We start from the raw sequence: 18,770 nt of genomic DNA on the forward strand, positions 1-18,770 counted from the left end.
AATTCTGCCTCCATAGGGATTTGTTATTGAATAATGATTATCCAATTAGAATATGTCTGCAGCCTTCCAGATTTAAATCTCAGTAATGGCTTCACTATCTGCTATACATCATACACTATGGTTCAATATGTTGTCTTCCTACTTCATGTAAATCTATAAGGTTAAACAACATTCCCCCCCCCCAAAAGAAAATCGAATATATTCGTATGCTTGACACAGTGAAATGACAAGTAATAAATTGAAAAAAAATAGGGTAATCCAGTTTTTATTGCAATATTTTCTCATGTGCGCAGATTTACAGGATTGCTTCCTAAGAATGTCATGTACATGCATGTTACATAGAATTATGAATGCATGCATGTTTTTCCTATTTATACCCAACATAACTTAAAAATGAAAAATTATAATTGAAAAAAAAAAAAAAAGTCATCAAGAATATATTTACAGATGCTGATGGTAAGAGCAGCTTAGAAACTAAAGGAAGACTAATCATGATTACCATATGTCTATATCATTTGGAAGTTAGGTTCTAATAAAATGTTCCAATAAAATCAAACATCTTGTAAACATTGAATTAAGACCTATATACAATTTACAATCTCAGTAGGAAATAGATTTCCGGTTCTTCAGTATTGCACGTCTCAGTCTGATATGTGAAATGATCTATGCAAAACTGGTCATTATGCCTATAGGTTTGGGAAGAACATGCACCCTCTGGTATACCCCTGCCTTCTAAGCCTTCTCTGTTGAATTGACTACAGTATCCTCCTATGTAAGAGCCGGTAGAATGTCTGTTTATAGGCGGACAGGCTGTGGGTGGCTTGTTCCTTAGGACTACGCCACTTGGAAATGGGCCGTTTTGTTTTAGTTTAATGGCCTCCTGTTTTTCCTTGGCACGGTTAGCAATATTTCTCACTCTACTTTGACTTCTAGAAGACAACTTCCGTGTTAGAGGTCTAGGTTGTTCCAACTCGTCGTCCTCACTAAATGATGGTTTACCGTAATCTTCCTGATCATAAGACACCAGTCTCCGTAACTGCTCAGTTAACGCATCTGTAGATTGATGTTTAGATTGTACAAAAGATGTTCTGTCTTCAGAGTTGCTAGACAAAAGAAAGCCCCTATTTATCCTTTTGTACTTGCTGTCAAAATTACAAGATATGTCTTCTGAAGTCAAGTCTCCAAGGCTTTTCGATTTGCATGGACTAGGTTGTTTGGTTCCTTGAGTTGGATACATATTTGAACTTAACTGTTTTGGAATGTGAGGAGTGTGCAAGATACCTCTGTGAGCAATATATTTGGAGTCTCTAAGTGCATTAGAATTTTTACCCTGTTCTTCATGATCTCGGCTTTGGTATTTATGATGGATTCTTAATGAATCAGTGACTTCCTGTTGTGGATTGCGGGTGTGTAACCTAATATTTTGATTTCGTTTTTCTGAATTATTAAGGTTGTGGAAATTGTTTTGGTAGGACAGATGTGATGCCCTATGTTGAAAGTCTTTCTCTTGAAAACGTTGAGAAACGTCTTGCAAACCCTGAGATACTTTCTGAAATTCAACTGGTCCCCCGTTAAGAAATGTGTTAGAAAGTTCTGAAGGTGTTCTATTGGTCAAACAGTTGGTGCGAGGAGTATTTGATGAGCATGAAAGATTTTCCATGCTTGCTGGACAGATATTTGTGGGTTTTGGCTTTATTTCAGGATACGGTTGCTTACATCGTGACTTTCTAGAATCATCAACTGGTCTGTCACTTACTCTGCAAGTGTTGGCATCCATTAGTGTTTTTCCGCTCAGGTCTTCTTCTTGTATAATGGTGTACATTGAATATTCTGTTGTTTCTGGGCTAGAGAAAATTGTAGTATCACTTGCTGAGTATAATAGTTGTTCCTCATGTTTTGGCACTGAAGAAAGCTTTTTTGGTGTTGAGATTGTAGGTGTGAATATTTCGGAATATCCAGAAATCCTCGTGTGACTATTTATGCCATTTAAACTTGAGACACAAGTCAAGCTAGTTTTCTCATCAGTGACTTCATATTGCCTAATCAATTCCGATATCGAGCTGCCAAGTTCACTATCATCTATGGAAGGAACCTCGTCTATTATATGAGATATATCATTTTCCAAAATAACGGCTGTAGACTGTAAGTTGTTTGCATCAGTGCAGACAGTGGTTGACAACTGTGTGGTGGACATCAATTCATTGACATTGAATTGGTCATGAAAGGTTGTCGATTTTGGTTGGTAAAATGAATCTAGCAAAGCTTTTTGTATAGAATCTTCAACATTTGGACTTTTCAGTTTTATTTCATCCTTTTCATCCCCTGATTCACTAATAAAAGTATCATTAAACTCTCTGATATCATCATCACTTTTTTTCCCATAGTCTAAGTGTAAACTTCTCCATTTTTTATGTACAACATGTCCATTGGCTGTGGCAATAGCCTGGCATGGATTTTTGGGAAGACATGCAGGATTCTGGGTATATTCAAGCATTATTTTTTTCAGAATTGGCCTGTTCTTACTTTCCTCATTTCCTGCGGGAAAAGAAGCCAAAAACAATATATCATTCATATGTAGAGAAATGGTATTCATTGTAGAAGACAGATGTATGGGTCGAGCAAACATGGTAAAATGGTGTGACAACATACAGGTAATATGGTTCTGTGCTTTGTGTAGACAACTTCTGGTATGAAATGAAAGACGTGATCACACCATTTTGTCGTCAATTGACATTCTCAATGAAATGACTTACATTCAGTTTGAGATGTAATCATTTCAGGAAGTGATGGCAATGAATACCACACTAAATACATTGTTACCTTTTAGCAGTTTCCTAATTAGATTTGTACTAGAAAACATAACAAAACAATTCAGTTAAAATGTGACACAAGCTTAACACCGTAAAATTCACCTATTTGATGAGAATAATGTAATGAAAACTATAGAACATTCTAGCATAATGGTGACCAGTCTAATAGATTTGGCCAACGTGTTGGTTAGAGAGAACAAAGATTCACTTTGAGAAATTTATGATAATATTCGGCAAATCAATTATGCTACTTTATTCTATGAAGTAGTAAATCATCAGGCTGAGGAAACAATTTACACATCTCTAATTCTAATAGTCAATATGCTTGATACGTGAGCAATAACTGTATGCTTAAAGAAAGTAAAAAAAAGCACAGTCATAACTTATCTGGGGCAAAAGTTCAATTTGCTGATCTAGTTATGAGTCCAAATACTCTGGTTAGGGCAGAGTAGCGTGTTGGTTGCCCATCTGCCACCCAGCACCTGGATCACCTGTTCACCCTCCCTCCTACAGTATTTTATTTTTTGTCTTGCTTAATTAGAAGAATAGATAGTAGGTTGTATGATATATAGACACCAAGTGTAATAATTTAAAACAAGACCATTTTGGACCAAGTCACAGAGCGGTTCCCATATACATGTCTACAATCATGTTAGTCATACAAATGCATATAAGCAAAGGGCCAAATATCATAATTTGATGTAGGATTAGAAACTTAGACCCTTCTAATATTGAATATGATTGAGAGCCAGAGCCTTGTTATCAAGACTTGGTCATGCAACTACAACCCTCCGGCACTAAAACCAATGGAAGGTACAGAGACTGAAAAAATCCAGTATACAAAAAGTATATATTGTCCTCAAATAGTTCATGTATCACCCACCCTTCCTCAAACAAAAAATAAGAGACATGTGAGCTCAGTGTGCGTGCGTAAATTTCATAGATTTATGTGGAGATGTAGTTAGATGTGCAAAATAACATTTACATAAAAATTTGGGCTCGTTCTTGACATCAATCCAGAGTTCCAATTGTGGAACTTCAACAATCTGATGCTGATGGTTAGCTCACAGCAGTCATCTTTCAAGAAAATATTTTAAAATTTACATATGTGCAGTTTAAATATTTGTTTATATGATTGTTTGCGGTTTCTTTCCAAGTGACATGATTCTTAAGGGGACTCTGCCACCATCTTTTTACAGGCCTCTCTGAGTGCACCACAAGGTAATGACAGCCAAACTGATTAAAGCAATATATGTGTTGCATGTAACTATGCAGTAGTTTTAGTGAAATTTGCATTTTATTAGTAGCAGTCAGACACAGAGGACTGGTTTTCAAATCTATGAACTGCAGCTAGCCTGGCCCACCAAGTTCTCCAGCCAATGATTGACAGCTGTCTCTCTATGCACAGCAGTAGGCAAACAGCAATCAACGAGTGGCTGAAGGGTGGGTTAGGCAAGGCTATCTGCAGTCCAGGAATATCGAGGACTACTTCCTGTAGTCTTCTGTGTCTGGTTACTACTAGTAAACGCACATTTGTACATCAATATAAAAATATACAATGTCACTTATTACATTGCGATTTCAATATATTAATAATTAGAAATACCTGAGGCTATGTCATTTATTTTGGCATCTTTAGAAGACTGTGATGTAGAAGGTTCAAAGGCCCCTAGAAGGAACTTGTCCACCGGCATTGAAACAGGTCGAGCCTGTAGACTTCTGGACGTTCTCCTCATGACAACATCCTTCTCCTTAGCAGTAGATACCACCTCACATGGAAGGTCTTTACTCTCGGTTGACTCTTGAAACACCATCTTAGTCTTCTTTCTGCCCTTGGCAGGTGCACTGGCGGTGCGCCTCAAGATTCGGTCTCCTATTGATCGCTTCCGTATATGACCGTTACTCTCCACCGAGCCGTGCTTTGTACTTTTATTGAAAAGCCCTTTAAGCCCAATAAATTGTCTGTTCTGAAAACAAAGAAGCAGAAAAAACAACTCCTTACTAACCTCTTAAGACTGAACTAATATAAGAATAAGGATGACCAACACAGATGGAAGGTATCAGTTAACTGCAAGCCTGACAAACTCATGCATGTATGACCAGTAATACACCATGAACAGAAAACAACCTTTGCATATACTTTCCACGTAGTAATCAAACAGGTTTACAAAAGTATGAATCCTATGCATACAATGAGTACTGTATGCATAATGTTGCCACAAGCACACAATTCTCAGTTGGTCCATGCTCGAATGGGGACTGATGCTTAATGATACATGACTTTGTCATGCGACAGGTAATTAACACTCAGCAGGTATCGTGGGTCTACCTTTGTGGCTCCTAGAAAGTGCAATATAGTATAACTGGGATTGAGGATTAAAGGACTCCACTGCAATGGAAAGAAAAATACACATTTGAGCTCCTTTAATAAATAGTATGTCAGCAGGCATATAATTTAAGCACCAATGAAAGGAAACCCATAGCTGAACGGATATAAAATCTTCTCTGCAAAAAAAAAAAGAAAAAAAATACCTTACATCCCAGCTAGGAAGTTACATTCATTTGAAATTCATCACTGAAGAACAGCTAATAACATGGAAAAAAAACTGTATTAAAATGCTAACCGCCAGTTAATGAACAAAATATCTGTGCCGTCTGCAGTAAAGCTGGCCTGCATCTCCGTATCAAAAGCCTTTCATTAGCCGGCATGAAATGTGATCCCACTCAGACTTGTTAAAGCAGCGCTTCTACATCACGGTCCTGGAAGATTTTATAATTGCAGTCTATCAAGCCGCAGACTGCAAGACTTCATTGACCCGGCACAGTTTAGGAGTGGATACTAGAAATTAAACTGCTTACCTTCCCATATATCTCATTTATTGTAACATGGACAAATATGGAGGCTTCCGTTAGTCCATCCAAATAAACATGTCGGTATCCTGGCAGAAGAGTCCAAACAATAATGTCACATAATGCTCGGAAACACAATGCACCATACAATTGTCACTGTGATCATTCACTAGATTGGCGGCTGACCTCTTCTGAATGTCAGTACGGAGATGAATGTCGTTTTTACAGTATGCTTATTACAATCTCATTGATTCGCTCTGAGCTCTTTCCATTTGAAACTAATTTATTAACCTTGTGCAGAGTGCCTACGATTCAGTCCAGTTAACGTAACAGCAAACAATGGCAGTTCAAACATTAACTGTTAAGGTGCATTTTTGTTAAACTAATAGGTTTTCCTGTCATTACCAGCACTAGATACTTCAAGTTAGGTTTTTGGAAAAGGTCATCCTACTAAATTTCTCATTCTAGGAAAAAGAGACCAAACCCCCTAGTAATAGGACCTCTAGTCAACTGTCCATCTATTGGTGGCTACTGTTTCAATGTCTTTGTAGTCCTCTGCATATCTCCACCATTCAAGGTTACAACAGCTGCCTATGCTGTATATATTATATGGGTAGGTTTTGTAGTACAGCATCAATGAAGTTGAGAATTCACTCAATCTAGCACTGTGGATATAAAAACAATACAGAAAACTTGCCATATGTTTATACAGTGGCAATCAAAATTCCACACCAATTTCGAAATGAGGTTTATTTGCCACATCTACAACTCTTGGCTGTTTGCAAAAAAACAAATCAATCAAGAACAATTGAAATAGCTCAACACAACTAAAATAAGAAGTGGTTTCTCCAAATTCAACAGCAAATGCCACTTATAATGGCTATTACAGTCTCAGGATTATTCAACCCCCTGAACAGAATCCTTCATAAGAGCACATATTTGCAAATCAAATCTTGTCTCAAGCACACCTGATGCAACTAATCGAAGGCTTGATTAATTGCATTAGGTGTGCTTGAGATAAAAATATGTCATATACCGGGATTGGCTAGAGGTTTGTTGGCTATGATGTTTGATTGCATATTAGAAATATGGCTAAGTGTCCTTCTACACGGGACAATTGTTAGGCACTTAAGCGCCTGACAGTCATCCAACCAATGATTGTTCCTGTGCTTTCATTCATTGAGTGGAGGCAGAGCAGGCCAAAGATCGCTGCTTGGTGCCCGCCTCCATTCACAGCAAATAAGCGGTTGTTCATAGACTGTTTACAGAGACTGATCTTCATTTGATTTTTCAGTCTGCACAAACTGAATGAAAAACAATGGGCGAACAAATTATCATTCGTCATTCACTTGCTGGCAGCATTTCCACTGAACCTTTATTGTTTAGATTTACATGATCCATCGATAATCTAAACAATAAGTGTTCCATTTAAAAGGCCCTTAAGTCAAGAGAGTGGGTAACTGACAATATATATTCATTCTAGGAAACACTCCCCAAACTTACGTCTGTTAAAATGGGCCGTATGGATGTATTTGGTAAATGTAACAGGATCTTTCCCAGGCCATATTGTGGGTGTGGTGTAAAACATTATGTGAACACAGCTCTTTGTGTATTACATGCAAGTCCTGTGGATACCCTACAGTTAGCTGAGGCCAATGATGAAAGCTCTTTTAGGTTGTTATTTCTCGAACTTTAATTATTAAGAACTTATTTACAGTCTAGGGAAAGAAAGTAAGGTTAGACTTTGAACACTCATTGATCGTACCAGGCAACAGACTGCTAAAGGCCACAGTCCTCTGTCCAACAAAATCCCGTCCAATTGGATCATGGTCCCATACTAAAAACCGGACCAGCGCTATTTCGGCCATATGGACAGTAAAGGTGAGCGTCTCCTCCCAGACAGGATTGAAACCTAAAACATTAAACACAAATGATACTTATACTGATAGAGATCAATAAACAGGTGTTGCTATCACAGACAAGTCCCGATCTGAACTAAACTACATGCAAATTCTTCCCACAATTTTACAGCCATGGAGCACTTTATGAAACAAAAGCGGGGCATAGGGTGTGGTCAAGGGAGGGATCAGAGGCGTGGCTTATCACTACATATGATTTTTTTACCTCCGTTGTTGTAAAAAGGACAGGGCCGTTTAAAAAGAAAAACAAAGAGGAATGCTGGAACACTGGATGGGCTATTCATTTACGTTATATTTAAAATTAACATGCTCTGGAATTAAATCCTGCACCACATGTCAATATCCACACGGGTTTTGTGCAGATTTTTTCCATAGAGCGTGAATGAGATTTTCAAAATCTCAACCACTTTGCTGCTCCAATAGCAGCCCCGGTAGTAATAGCAACCTCTATATTGGCCCCGGCAGCCATGGGTGACCCCTGTTGCGGCCCCGGCAGCCATGGGTGACCCCTGTTGCGGCCCCGGCAGCCATGGGTGACCCCTGTTGCGGCCCCGGCAGCCATGGGTGACCCCTGTTGCGGCCCCGGCAGCCATGGGTGACCCCTGTTGCGGCCCCGGCAGCCATGGGTGACCCCTGTTGCGGCCCCGGCAGCCATGGGTGACCCCTGTTGCGGCCCCGGCAGCCATGGGTGACCCCTGTTGCGGCCCCGGCAGCCATGGGTGACCCCTGTTGCGGCCCCGGCAGCCATGGGTGACCCCTGTTGCGGCCCCGGCAGCCATGGGTGACCCCTGTTGCGGCCCCGGCAGCCATGGGTGACCCCTGTTGCGGCCCCGGCAGCCATGGGTGACCCCTGTTGCGGCCCCGGCAGCCATGGGTGACCCCTGTTGCGGCCCCGGCAGCCATGGGTGACCCCTGTTGCGGCCCCGGCAGCCATGGGTGACCCCTGTTGCGGCCCCGGCAGCCATGGGTGACCCCTGTTGCGGCCCCGGCAGCCATGGGTGACCCCTGTTGCGGCCCCGGCAGCCATGGGTGACCCCTGTTGCGGCCCCGGCAGCCATGGGTGACCCCTGTTGCGGCCCCGGCAGCCATGGGTGACCCCTGTTGCGGCCCCGGCAGCCATGGGTGACCCCTGTTGCGGCCCCGGCAGCCATGGGTGACCCCTGTTGCGGCCCCGGCAGCCATGGGTGACCCCTGTTGCGGCCCCGGCAGCCATGGGTGACCCCTGTTGCGGCCCCGGCAGCCATGGGTGACCCCTGTTGCGGCCCCGGCTGCCATGGGTGACCCCTGTTGCGGCCCCGGCTGCCATGGGTGACCCCTGTTGCGGCCCCGGCTGCCATGGGTGACCCCTGTTGCGGCCCCGGCAGCCATGGGTGACCCCTGTTGCGGCCCCGGCAGCCATGGGTGACCCCTGTTGCGGCCCCGGCTGCCATGGGTGACCCCTGTTGCGGCCCCGGCTGCCATGGGTGACCCCTGTTGCGGCCCCGGCAGCCATGGGTGACCCCTGTTGCGGCCCCGGCAGCCATGGGTGACCCCTGTTGCGGCCCCGGCAGCCATGGGTGACCCCTGTTGCGGCCCCGGCAGCAATGGGTGACCCCTGTTGCGGCCCCGGCAGCAATGGGTGACCCCTGTTGCGGCCCCGGCAGCAATGGGTGACCCCTGTTGCGGCCCCGGCAGCAATGGGTGACCCCTGTTGCGGCCCCGGCAGCAATGGGTGACCCCGCTTGCGGCCCCGGCAGCAATGGGTGACCCCGCTTGCGGCCCCGGCAGCAATGGGTGACCCCGCTTGCGGCCCCGGCAGCAATGGGTGACCCCGATTGCGGCCCCGGCAGCAATGGGTGACCCCGCTTGCGGCCCCGGCAGCAATGGGTGACCCCGCTTGCGGCCCCGGCAGCAATGGGTGACCCCGCTTGCGGCCCCGGCAGCAATGGGTGACCCCGCTTGCGGCCCCGGCAGCAATGGGTGACCCCGATTGCGGCCCCGGCAGCAATGGGTGACCCCGATTGCGGCCCCGGCAGCAATGGGTGACCCCGATTGCGGCCCCGGCAGCAATGGGTGACCCCGATTGCGGCCCCGGCAGCAATGGGTGACCCCGATTGCGGCCCCGGCAGCAATGGGTGACCCCGATTGCGGCCCCGGCAGCAATGGGTGACCCCGATTGCGGCCCCGGCAGCAATGGGTGACCCCGATTGCGGCCCCGGCAGCAATGGGTGACCCCGATTGCGGCCCCGGCAGCAATGGGTGACCCCGATTGCGGCCCCGGTAGCAATGGGTGACCCCGATTGCGGCCCCGGTAGCAATGGGTGACCCCGATTGCGGCCCCAGTAGCAATGGGTGACCCCGATTGCGGCCCCAGTAGCAATGGGTGACCCCGATTGCAGCCCCAGTAGCAATGGGTGACCCCGATTGCAGCCCCAGTAGCAATGGGTGACCCCGATTGCGGCCCCAGTAGCAATGGGTGACCCCGATTGCGGCCCCAGTAGCAATGGGTGACCCCGATTGCGGCCCCAGTAGCAATAGGTGGCCCCTATTGCGGCCCCAGTAGCAATAGGTGGCCCCTATTGCGGCCCCAGTAGCAATAGGTGGCCCCTATTGCGGCCCCAGTAGCAATAGGTGGCCCCTATTGCGGCCCCAGTAGCAATAGGTGGCCCCTATTGCGGCCCCAGTAGCAATAGGTGACCCCGATTGCGGCCCCAGTAGCAATAGGTGACCCCTATTGCGGCCCCAGGAGCAATAGGTGGCCCCTATTGCGGCCCCAGGAGCAATAGGTGGCCCCTATTGCGGCCCCAGTAGCAATAGGTGGCCCCTATTGCGGCCCCAGTAGCAAAAGGTGGCCCCTATTGCGGCCCCAGTAGCAATAGGTGGCCCCTATTGCGGCCCCAGTAGCGATAGGTGACCCCGATTGCGGCCCCAGTAGCAATAGGTGGCCCCTATTGCGGCCCCAGTAGCGATAGGTGGCCCCTATTGCGGCCCCAGTAGCGATAGGTGACCCCTATTGCGGCCCCAGTAGCGATAGGTGACCCCTATTGCGGCCCCAGTAGCGATAGGTGACCCCTATTGCGGCCCCAGTAGCGATAGGTGACCCCTATTGCGGCCCCAGTAGCGATAGGTGACCCCTATTGCGGCCCCAGTAGCGATAGGTGACCCCTATTGCGGCCCCAGTAGCGATAGGTGACCCCTATTGCGGCCCCAGTAGCGATAGGTGACCCCTATTGCGGCCCCAGTAGCGATAGGTGACCCCTATTGCGGCCCCAGTAGCGATAGGTGACCCCTTTTGTGGCCCCAGTAGCGATAGGTGACCCCTATTGTGGCCCCAGTAGCGATAGGTGACCCCTATTGCGGTCCAGTAGTAATAGGTGACCCCTATTGCGGCCCCAGTAGTAATAGGTGACCTTTATTTCGGCCCCAGTAGTAATAGGGGACTCCTATTGCGGACCCAGTAGTAATAGGTGACTTTTATTGCGGCCCCAGTAGTAATAGGGGACTCCTATTGTGGCCCCAGTAGTAATAGGTGACTTTGATTGCGGCCCCAGTAGTAATAGGGGACTCGTATTGTGGTCCCAGTAGTTATAGATGCCCTCTATTGCGGCCCCAGTAGTAATAGGTGCCCCCTATTGCGGCCCCAGTAGTAACACGTGCCCCCTATTGCAGCCCCAGTAGTAACAGGTGCACCCTACATTGGCCCCAGTAGTAATAAGGTCCCCCATTGCCACCCCCCGACATTGGTCGCCACTCCACTCACAGACAGGCTGTAGTAAGAAAATGAACAAACAGGTCCTGCGATGGCATAGCAATATGGATCACATGACCAGAGCTGGCTCATGTGAACCGTGTTGATATACCACTGCAGGTCCTGTTCTTAGCTACAGCCTGTCCGGACACTACTACATCCGTGGGTAGAGCGGGGACCTAGACCTTCCGTCAGAGCCCCTGATAATTGCTTGGGGCTCTGCGGAGCACAGTTTGGGAAACGCTATTCTAAACAAGGAACACTGACTTGCTTTAGGCCAAATGCACACGGGTGTATTTACACTGCTGGATCCGGAGCAGGCATTCGCCTCCGGATCCCGCAGAAAATACTATCCATAGACATGCTAATGAAAATCACTTTTCCCTGCCCACGAGCGGAAATCAATTGCGCTCGGGGGGAAAAAAAAAAATCGCAGCATGTTCTATTTTACTGTGGGCCTCACATGGACGGCCTGCATTAAAGTCAATGGAAGCCGTCCGTCCCGCGCCCCTTCTGCAATAAGCATTGCAGAAGGGTCGCGGGATCCACATCTTCACCTAGCAACAGCACAATCTGTACTGCGCATGTGCGTCAGCCGACACATCTGCAGTACAGAAGCCGCCTGCACATGAACACAGCGGACAGGTACGCGGGGCTCACAGCCGGGGCACAGGGTTGGATTCCCCGTTTGTGTGGATTTGGCCTTATATGGGATAAGCACTAACATGGAAGGACTTGTATTTACAGGTAGTTTCCCATTTTAGAAGGAAATTCTCTTCATCTTGCAGTAGGACAGTAACGGAAATCTGGTGATTGTTCCCTATGTATATACGCCACATTGCTGCAGGAAATAACATCAAACATAGTGTATCTCACATATCTATACACAGTTAAAATGACAGCATCTGTTCCCTTCCTTTACATATTTTCAGGATAACAGGTGATAGTGAAAATGCTTACGCATTTCTAGACCAAAAAGCGTACAAATTATACTGGGCTTTGAAGTCAATGCATTAGCGCACGCTGTAAGCCAGGCATAAAGCAGCTGGATTCAGTTATGATGAAACATTTTAGTACCAAGTTGTCTTTTTTGTAGGCTTCAAACCATCATTGCATAAATCACATACATTATCTCATTACTTTTAATTAATGGGAAGGCAGTGTGCTGTACCTAATGTCTCCATCTCCAAATAACATTCCATAATTTTGTTTGACAAGGAAGTAAATCTGAAGTATTTGAAAAACAGCTGCAAAAAGATGCACAAAAGCCTCATTACAGCTAAGTGTTATGCTGTATTAGTACATGGAGCAATCAGCATCTCAATCCCATTTTGCTCTACTGGCTAATACGGTACCAAAACTTTTTTTTTAATCACCTATCAGTGAGGGGCAGTGAAAAAGTAAGCGCCATAACAAAAGTTCCTTAAAGAACGCAGAATTTCCGCCCGTACACGCCTGCATAGGATTGCATTACAATACTCAATCCTAAGCAGACGGCCGCGCAGAAAAACAAACCGCGGCATCGAGCCCCGCACAAACGTCACTGCCTGGCCACCGGCTCTGCTCTGCGCATGCGCTAGCTGCCCGGCAGCCGGCATATGAAAGAGCCGGAGCTGTGGGAGCGGGTGAGTTCCGCGCTGCTCTCTGCAGGCGCTCGGGTCAGGTCCTGCTGCGAGAATTCTCGCAGCTGGATCCAATCCGGCCGTCTGCAGGCGGCCTAATTCTACATCTTGAAATGTCGCAGAGGCAGGTCAAAAGATCATCTGAGGTGCAGGACTTGAAACCCCCACTGATTGCTAGAAATATTGGCTACAGCCGTCTTTTACCTTCACTCAGAAGGGGCAATATCAGGCCATAGTATAATACCCTGATATGGTCTCTCCCAAGGAAAACTAAGAGAGGCCAACAAGAGGCACAATGCTCAGAAGACACTTTAGAGTACTTTTACAAATCATTCGCCCAAGTCAGTTTAAAGGCATAAGAGAAATGATTTTCCAGGATTGTTCAGTCATTCAGTTCAGTATACCAGTGAATGAGAAGGACTGAATGATCGGTGTTTAGACTGAACGATCAGCAAGCCAACAATTATTTTCATGAAATGAACAATAAGTGTGCGAATTATCGTTCAATCAATGGCCAAGAATGCTAACAAAGTATGCTTTTGTCATTGTGGCAATCAGAGTAATCTGATTTTACTTGTCTATGCTCACGCCTCTGCTTCTAATCTTGAAGGATTCCTGATTACTTTGCAATTCTGTATAAGAAAATTTCAGGATTGTAAAAGTAAAAAAATTAAGAGTTTTGCTGTCTTACTGGCAACAAATAGATATTAGGAATATTCCATGGGGGTGTGCTTCCAGTTATCAAGAATAGCCAGGGCACTTCTTGGTAATTCTATGTATTTATTAATATGGTCATGGCTAGTATAATAGGAGTCTTTGTGAGGTTTCAATAGCATTGAGAGAATAACACAAATTGTTTCTTAATGGTATTTTAATGACACATGACAATACGAACAGTCTGATGAACGGGCAGAGTGCATTAGAACAGAAATTGGCATAAGCGAGCTAAGATTTATTTTCACTCAGAGAATGTGACCGTCTTATGTAACTGGCTCATAAATCTCAATGGGTGTAAAAAAAAAAAGTGCAAGTTTTTAATAATACAATTGTGATTGTATAGATAGACTTCACTCATCTGCACCAGGGCTAAGTCACACATACATGTTCAGCCCACTGCTAGGATGCCGCTCCATCATCATAGAGGGACATAAACTATACATTGAATTTGGGTGGTAATGATACATATGAATGGGGTTCTCAAAATCCCATTCACAACTGATGTATTATTCTGCTTTTATGCCATATCAGGACATGCTGCAGACTTTCACATCCGCAGCACACCTATTATTTTGTGGCTCTGTCAAATTTTTCCTGCTGTGGATTTTTTCCACCACAGATTCAGTTCTACATCACAAATCCAGAACATCTTGCATTCCCCAGGATAAAACCTGCACCAAATTCCTAATGTATTAAATGCATAATTTGTGGCAGCTTCACTGTGGATTTGCAGCAAAATCCACCATGTCTGAACTCAGCCTAAAGGGAACTGAATTAAATGGATCACATTTTGGTAATTAATAAAACAGTAGTAATCATACAGCAATGCCATGATTGAAAATAACTTTTTTTCCTTGTATTATGATCATCAATTTTATACAAACTACAAACTCTTACTTGCCAATGCAAACACATAAAATAGATGCTATTTGGGTCAGACAACTGTACTAACAAGAAAAGCAGCAATTACTGACCGTTGTCGTCAACTACACGAGTTTGTTCTTTGCAGCAATCCACAGGTAGACCAATAATTTCCACTTCCACATATGGGTCAATGATCTGCAGCGGAAAGACATCTTAAGAGCACTAGAGATATTGTAGTTAGTGCCACATTAACCCCTTCCAATCCAATTTGTATCCTGGTTTTCCTAGGGGGCTTACTCAGTATTGCATGAGGCGACACGTTGGATAGGCTCTGACAGCCGAGAGGCTGGCAATATACAGTAAGAGAACCCCGAAGGACGTCTTCCAACATCGGAGCTGTACAGCCTTAAATCATAATGTCTTTAGACATTAGACAGTGGATTGGAAAGGGTTAAATCACTCATTATGCAACCTTGTGTACAACACAAAAACATACAAATATACTGCCCTAAAAAGCTATATTCCGAAATAATCCATGACATAACGACACTGTAATGTGGTGTATTGAAGTAGTTTCCTTCCTTGTAATTTCCTATGCTCAGTTTACTGTGATCTGTACGACAGCATGGTATTTAGCGGTTATGTGCTATTTTCTGTATTTACTGGGTGACAAAACTTATCGAAGGACTTTGGACTTTAAATACGTTAGAACGTCACAGACGGACGTGACCAGATTTTAGTTGGGATATTTTATTGCAGTATGTAAAAAAAACAACTGTGAAACAAGGCTGAACACGTAGGACGACTTGCATCTGATAGTTCTCCTGTAAGGTCGATCAGGGGGCCAAAAAAACCCACACTATATATGCTATTGTGGTACTCTGCCCCCCAGTTAGTCCAAGGGTTCTCCTCAACTTTAAGCTGCGTATTAAAGCTCAATAAACCTTGTATTGAATTCTTTTAATGGTACCCTCTTGTGTGGGCCTTATTGTACCTCCATATGGTTAGGATTTCATAAGGACGACACCTTTGTATTGTTCTTCTAACTTGCTCTGTACCAGTCATGTCCACGAGGTCTTAGACTCATTGGATTCACCCATACATTTAGGGGCATTGAGGTAGGTATATTCGGTTACATGGCTTGAATTGAGCGAGATGATGAGCATCGATCAACGACATCAGCACTCATTTATATGGCATTCACACAAGCTGATGTAGACTGTATAGGGGAGAAATGATCGTCAACATGATGATTTGCCCCGTACACTGAGTCATCATTGTCAGCAATATATGCCTTGTTCACATAGGGAGATTTTCCGAAGACTGCAATGATTTTTGTGACAGCATAAAAGACCCGATCAGCTCAAAAAACAGCCGTTTGCTCATTTGTTGGCCAATTGCTGACGTTTAAAAGGGGCAGAAACTGGTGGATGAACATTCGTTCACAATCACTGCCATTGTACATCGGTCTTACCAAACATAAGTAGATTATCCTGATGACAGAAAAACTTTAAATGTACACAGATCTAGGATGGCGTAATACAAAACCTCAACTTTGTTATTTCTTTAAGTCAATGGTCTATAAGCTTGTATCGAAGGCCGGCACAATAAACAGGATATATCTGAAGAGCAGCCTCATCCAATAGCGGTAGGTACACAGGTATACCTAGACACACTTGTGCTTACCTCTCCTCTGTCACCAAGCATGGAATCTGGAGGTTTGGGAAGCTGTTGACCACTAATAACTTTTAGGATGAGCTGCTTTTTAGGGCTGGCTGGTAGAGGGTCACCAGAAAATGGATTAAACACACCTACAGAATAAAAGAATACATATAAAAGTGTATATTTAAAGGGCTTTTTTCACTTTCTACTGTTTTTATTTATTTACAGAATAGGAAGTCATACAGTTTTCTTTTGTATATGTATTTATAATTTTGCTCACATACCTTTATTTTTGATATATCTGTTCCTTGACCCCTATTCGCACAGCAGGATGGTATAGTCCATGGACTGTACTGTCCATAATAATGCATGACGTGTTTGATGGGTCATATGACTGACATGTCACTCCTGGTATTCAGTTGACTGTGCTTCTCAATAATCTACTATTCATCTATTAGATGCTTGTTTTGTAGGTCAGGTATCTAATAGATGAATAGTAGCTTATTTAGGAGCAGAACTGACACACAGGGGCAGATTTACCAATACAGTCTAATAATTAGACAATCGGTTTTAAAATGCACCAGACTTATCACAGTTGCTCTGCAGAATGATAAATCTGCTGAATTTTAACACTGTCTAATCTAACTTTATACCAAGTTAGTTGGCTTGGTCTACGGCAAAAGTTACACCACATTTTTGTCACAATGTGTTGCATTGAGGTCATGCCCCCTTTTCCATGAAGGAATGTCTCTGTCAAATATGGCAAAAAAACGTCCAAAAGTGTCTGGGAATGTTCACACAGGTTGGAAATAATGCTGAATGTCCACAGAGGAAAATTCCATGGCAAATTCTGCAGCATTTGTACATCCGAAACAAGGTCATAATCAGCACTAATGATGTGAATTTTGACTCTAAATCAGCCGCGTATCCACAGATAACGTCAGCAAATATAGCGCCACCCTCACCTTGCGCAGCTGGTCCGGTGATGCAGAAGTCGCATCATCTGACTGGTTCGGCACTCACTACAGGCTGACACGACAGGGGTGTCGCAGCACCCTGGTGCACCGCAAGACCCTGATACATGTAAACCAGGATCACACCCATGACAATAAGTGATAGAAACAGTTCTTCTCCCCCCCCCCCCCCCCCTCCCCTCCTCTGGACAGTCACCTCTACAGAGGATATAGGCATAGGGCACGTTCCAAACTATCTCCCATCAAAGTAAATTGCTTATTCATTTGTTTTACTTCACTTTCTTATGCCTGAGTGTCTGCTGTAAATGAAAGCTTGCTGTTCTAGTAACCTAAGGCAAGACCCATAATCATGTAAAATAAAAATATATATAAATCTGTAAATCTAAACCTGATTTTATTTCAGTAACATTTAATATAAGTACACCATGTGTATGTAGATCACATCCGGTTTTCTTTTATCAGTTAACCCCTTGAGTGGCAGGTTTCCTACCACCCTGTCGTGCCCACCAGGGCAGGTTTTTTAAAATGGTCTAATCATTGAATTTCAACTAGTTTTGCAGTTGCGTCTCAAGAGCCATAACTTTTTCATTTTTCCATTGACATGGCCATATAAGGGCTTGTTTTTTGCGGGACAAGTTGTGATTTTTTAAACAGGGGGGAGGAAAAAAAGAAATGGGGAAAAAAGAAAAAAGGGGCCATGTCATTAAGGGGTTAAATAATGTATTAACTTCCTTCTCTGGGTCATTACGACGCATGGATACCACATGTGTGATTGTATTTTTGATTTTTTACAAAGTAAAGGGAGACAAGTGTTTTTTTTATTTTTTTAATAATTTTTTTACTTTTTTTTTTTTTAATTTTAAAAAAAATTTTTTTTTTTTTTTGTCCCTTTAGGGGACTTCCACAGGGACCCATCAGGACCCCTGATCACATTCCAGGGGTCCGATGGTGACAGCCCTTTACATGCTGCAGTGACAGCCCTTTACATGCTGCAGTCACATAGACTGCAGCATGTAAAGGGTTAACACAGCAGAGATCGGAGGTTTTCTCTGATCTCTGCTGTAAGAGCTGGTACCTAGCTGTCCTCTGACAGCCAAGCAGCAAGCTCTCCCTGCCACAGAGACCATCGGCTTGCTTCTGACAAGCCGATGGTCTCTATGGCAACCTGTAAACAAAGCAGGACATTGCCGACATGTCGGCAATATCTTCTGCTGGTTTTTCAAAGCCCTTGCTTTGTTCTCTGTGGGACTGTGCAGGCAGAGCACACTGTCACAGCTTGTGGCATTGTGCTCTGCAGCTCCCATAGTGATACATAGCCCGGAAATCTTCCGGGCTATGTTGCTATGAGCAGTGGAGCTCGTCACGGAACTTTTCCGGGCGTGCCACTCAAGGGGTTAAATGCAGGCTAACAGTAAACAAGCATCATAATTAACATTGCCATTCACTCAGTCAGTAAATTAAATTATCCGTGCAGCCCACTTTCACGGTGACACGCTGTGATATGCCATGTTTTAGCCTCATGTAATTCACAGGTTAACTCTATTAAACAGAGTAGAACTATCAGGAACAGGTGCTTTGCATGTACAGTATATTACTTCTGACTCCAGCATTTAAAGTAACGGCCT

The 18,770-nt window shown here is 44.5% G+C and overlaps 1 protein-coding gene across 1 annotated transcript in view; it reads right to left on the reverse strand.

The window, feature by feature from the left end:
• Window positions 1–262: 262 nt before the first annotated feature.
• Window positions 263–18,770, reverse strand: part of PLCH1 (phospholipase C eta 1) — a 267,361-nt gene continuing 248,853 nt past the window's right edge. The window contains exons 18-23 of the mRNA XM_066600144.1: window positions 16,196–16,320; window positions 14,620–14,704; window positions 7,426–7,572; window positions 5,670–5,749; window positions 4,417–4,777; window positions 263–2,535 (exon numbers count right to left, since the gene is read on the reverse strand). Of these exons, the coding sequence (XP_066456241.1) occupies window positions 593–2,535; window positions 4,417–4,777; window positions 5,670–5,749; window positions 7,426–7,572; window positions 14,620–14,704; window positions 16,196–16,320 (2,741 nt within the window). The 3' untranslated portion in view covers window positions 263–592. The remainder of the gene's footprint in view (window positions 2,536–4,416; window positions 4,778–5,669; window positions 5,750–7,425; window positions 7,573–14,619; window positions 14,705–16,195; window positions 16,321–18,770) is intronic.

Source organism: Eleutherodactylus coqui, chromosome 1, assembly GCF_035609145.1.
Source record: "Eleutherodactylus coqui strain aEleCoq1 chromosome 1, aEleCoq1.hap1, whole genome shotgun sequence".
In the NCBI taxonomy this organism is placed as follows: domain Eukaryota; kingdom Metazoa; phylum Chordata; class Amphibia; order Anura; family Eleutherodactylidae; genus Eleutherodactylus; species Eleutherodactylus coqui.